The 4,551-nt window shown below is 37.2% G+C and overlaps 1 protein-coding gene across 1 annotated transcript; it reads left to right on the top strand.

Annotated features, from left to right (window-relative positions):
* The first annotated feature begins 2,759 nt into the window (after window positions 1-2,759).
* Window positions 2,760-3,790, top strand: LOC105976746 (C2H2 and C2HC zinc fingers superfamily protein). The gene has a single exon (XM_013002011.2). The coding sequence runs from the start codon at window positions 2,869-2,871 to the stop codon at window positions 3,610-3,612; it is 744 nt and encodes a 247-aa protein (XP_012857465.2). The 5' UTR covers window positions 2,760-2,868; the 3' UTR covers window positions 3,613-3,790.
* The last annotated feature ends 761 nt before the right edge of the window (window positions 3,791-4,551 follow it).

Below are 4,551 nucleotides of genomic sequence, written 5' to 3'. Positions count from 1 at the left end.
TAATATCATAAGAAAAATAGTAGGTTGTAAGATACTTTCATTAGACTGGCATTGTTACAATAAAAATATATTAGAAATGAGCAATAATGAACAAATAAATGGAAACAATTGATACACGGGAATTAAATATGGAGATAATTATTCCACTCCAAATTTACGTTAAATGAAATCCAAAATTGGTGCTCTATCTATCAATACTTACATTTTCGAATTCCAAATGAACAAATTTTAAAAAGAAACAAAAATGAAGTTTTATAGAAATGCTGACTGCTGCAAAGCTTTTACGAAATACTAGGGCACGAAAAAATTATTTTGGGGGAGAAAGATTTTATTTATATCAGATTTTTGTATGTAAATTGATGGATATTCATAGGGCATAAGAGTCAATTCGTACGGCAAGTGAAACCGAATAAAAATCGGATTGTCTAATCGGACCTCCACTGATGGGATGGAAAATCACGCGATTCGCGGATAGGAATCGGGCCGCGGATCAATCAAGGATATCAGTGCCACAATACCTAATGCGAGATCCGTCCGTATTAATCGGTCAATCCGACCAATTCCAAAAAACCAAAGATGCCCAAGGAGAATGATAATAAAATAAACATAATAGGAAACACATAAAAGGTCTAAGCGCAATTTCACATAAGAACGCTCCTATTTTCCCAGTTTTTTTAAGTCCTCCAATATTTTATAGATGAATTTACAATTCCTTCCCCTCCAGTCCATCCATCCCCAAAACCACCTACCCAAAAAATGGCCTTTATCCCAGTCACCCGTTTCCAGATCGGACTCGCACAAGCCTCGCCGGCGCCGAAATGTATGTGCAGATTTTATGATGAGAAATTTTGACCCATACATATCGAAAATTCACTGTTTCAATAGATGTAAGTTTCTCCTCATTAAGACTTTTTATTTTTCAATGTCTGGATCCGAAAAATGATTTGGGAGGGTCTGTTTATCAGCCACATCCATGCATAGATTCTAAAATATGTACAAAATAGTATAGATGTTGAACCAGATGTCTATTGTGGATTAGGGACAGTTGAATCAATAATGAACCTCGAGTACAAGATAACTTGATCGTTGAGCTCATCAAGCAAGATGAAATATATGTGAAGATGCACTATCAGTGGAAAAACATTGAAGATTTGGAATTGTAGTTGAGGTGTTGGAATACATGCCCCTTATGGCCATTGGACGTCATTACCTAATATGGGTCATCTTGTTGCCTCAACGTATAATATTGTGTTTGTCTACTTCGCGTCACAATTACAGTGTCTGACTTTTCTTTTTTTTAGCAATTTTTTGCCCGTTAAGGAGAGACAAGAGCACAAAATAACATTCATCAACGATTGTGTAGTGCTAAAAAAGAATTGTCCTATATATCTCTCATGTCGCAAATTATTGGAGACGGCGCCATGATCCTAAGGGCAATGGTTGGAAGACAACCGATATTGGAGACGGTGCACACACATCATCGAGGGTGATGACCGTCATCTCTCCAACCAGCAAATAAAACGTGCATGTAGTCAGCGCCATCACTTTATGTACTCCCTCAACAACGTAACCGTCTATAAACTTGTACAAAGACCGCACAAGTGGTATCAAATCGGATCTCTCCACGACCTCATAAATAAACAGCGCCAACACCCAACCCTCCAACTTCGTCGGTTATGAATTCTAAAATCTCCGCACTCCTACAAATTTCAGAAACACATTCAGTTTGATTATGTACATATATACCCGTCAGTAAAAACTCGGTGAGAGACGTGCTTCTCGAAATTCGGGATCATGTCTGGTATTTCTGACCTCTTGGTTAGGCCTTTTGGCTACTCGATCCACCAACTTAAGTAATCGATGGGACTGGTGGAGCGGGTAGTCGGTACGGGAGCCGCTAAAAAAGGACCTACATCAGGCAACAACCAGATACGTTGTCCTGGGGTATTTTTTCTTCTTTTTCTTTAGTTTTGGTCTTGCACAAATGAAATAAGGGAAAATGAGATGTTTGTAAATTTGTATAAGGGGTATATTTGTATTTTCATGTATTACACAAGTAAATTGTGATAATAGGGTCTTTCAAATAGCCGTCCCCTTATTATAATTACAATACTTATAAGTAATATAGGAACTTAATTCTCCGAGAGCAATATTCAAAATTCACTATTCTAGAAAACACGATATTGTATATATATTCGTGCTTTTGCATGTAGGTTGGTCCTAAAATACTTAAGGTACTTGGCCTCATATAGTATTCATGAGCTGTTTAAACTTATACATTTCTTCTATAGTCATATATATATATATATATATATATGGCTACTTATCAATAGTATAGATAAAACAGTATTTTATGTGTCAAAAACTTCAACAAAATTAGCAGATGACAGCAATCTTACAGGAGAATTACCTATTTGCCTCTACAAATTAAAGAACAAGTAATTATAATGTAAACAAATCCAGCCAATCTATGCTACAAAGAAAGTATAGTATGAATATATAATATTAATATTTAGTGTGAAGAGAGAGATTGTTGTTGGAGATTGACGTTGAAGCCAATGCACAGAGAGGAATTGCTTTTTGTACGCACTTACATAACCAAAGTGGTGGAGGCCGAGTGGATACTGGATATATGGGTAGGGTTGCAGATTATTATTATATATATCTATCTATGTCTTCCCTTATAACTAGAATCCAACTGCATACTCGGAAACAAAAACTTTGTCGATATCTTCGGTGCCCCGACCCTTTTGTCCCCACTACGCCCATCCCTTCTATTTTTAACCACTCTTCATTTTTTTCAATATTTTGCTCTCTATCACATACATTCTTTTACCTTTAAATGTTACTACTACCACTATTCTCAATATGGCCGCCGAGTTCGTGGCGCTATTATCCCTAACTCAGTCTTCTCCGAAATCAAACCAATTTCAAACACAATTCATTATCCGCCTGCGAAACAGTGAACCGCCACCCATGTGGAGCAACAAGCAGACACCGCCGGGAGATGATTCATGGGAAGTTCGGGCATTCGAAGAAGACACGACCGGAAACCTATTAGGGTGCACGTGGCCCCCACGTTCATACACGTGCACTTTTTGCCGGAGGGAGTTTCGCTCCGCGCAAGCTCTCGGCGGCCACATGAATGTGCACCGCCGGGATCGAGCCAGGCTGCACGCGGAATTGCCGATGCCCCCGCTACCGCCTGTTTCGCCTTCTCCGGTAGCCGCCGGGCAAGAGTTTGTCGGAAATGGATTGTGCCTAGTCTACCCTTTACATAACCCTAACAGCAGTATCAGTATCAGTACCACCGTATTATTCCCTGCTCCACCCGTACCGGATAATTTCCGATCTCCTCCTCCCCTTCCGATATCCCATTTCTTCAAGAGTGAACCCAACTATGAAACGGCACCAAACAGTGTCGTTTCTTCGCTCTGTCACTCTACCAACACTGAACCATCACCATCGAACAGTAACGAAAACTGCGACAAAAACAACGCCATTGAAGACGCCATTAAAGATGAGAAGAACGCTGTTAAAGATTCTGCTGCAGCAGACGCCATTGAAGAGCTCGATCTCGAACTTCGTCTGGGAAGAAGAGATGAGCACTGATGATGAAACAAAGGCGTGCTTTGCTTTTTGTATGAGATATATTTGTTCTTACAAGATTCTGTCAAATTTTCTTAATATTTCTTTTGGTTTTTGTGGTGGTCCAATTTTTCTTTTTTTCTTCTTTGGATTGATATATAATTTGGAGCACTGTTTGATTGATTCCAATTTTTTTTTGAAATGGGTAAGAAAATAAAAGGAGAGGATTAGGTTTTGGGTGAGAAGGAAAGTTGAAAAGGGAAAAAAGGTGTATGCTAGGGCTGTATATTGGCAGCAGTAGTATATCAGTTGATAAAGCTGGCAGTGCACTGTCATTTTCTAACATTGATTTCTGAGCCTACTTATATATGTATATATGTATATATACATTTCCGTGGGGATTATTGAATATTTATTTATATGTATATTTATCTTGCAACAAGATTCAATTTGGCTTCTTCCTGTCATTTACCAGACTGACGAAACTACCTCACATTACTATAGAGAAACAGGATTGATTTACTGCAGACCTCATATATATATATATATATATATATATATATATATATATATATATATATATATATATATATATATATATATAATATATATGATAAAGTTCACTTTGCACACTCCTGAATTATAAGTTCTCTTGCAAACACACTCCTCAATTATGAAATGTATAACATACCCTCTTATGTTTTGCATTATGTTTAAATATGTTGACATTACTTGTTGAGTTTCTTGTTACAAGCAGTTTTTATATGCATTTCCTTGTTTTCTTATGTTTTTACTGTTGAAATTAATACACTTTCTAAAAGTGTATCTATATGCATTTATAATGTATGATAAGATACATGAATACGCAAGTACACGAATCCTTAGATACATGTATATCTAGGATTCATGATGAATATTATTTACTTAATGCAGGTATGCCTAGATTAGTATAAAGGGATTATT

The sequence above is a fragment of the Erythranthe guttata genome, chromosome 5 (genome assembly GCF_056151865.1).
Source record: "Erythranthe guttata isolate IM_541 chromosome 5, IM_541, whole genome shotgun sequence".
NCBI classification, from domain to species: Eukaryota; Viridiplantae; Streptophyta; class Magnoliopsida; order Lamiales; family Phrymaceae; genus Erythranthe; species Erythranthe guttata.
Note: the sequence above shows the minus strand (reverse complement) of the source record. Positions and strands in the feature narration are given on the sequence as shown.

Excerpts from the sequence above, each read along its gene's own strand:
- LOC105976746 (XM_013002011.2), top strand. The coding sequence starts at position 2,869 with ATGGCCGCCGAGTTCGTGGCGCTATTATCCCTAACTCAGTCTTCTCCG.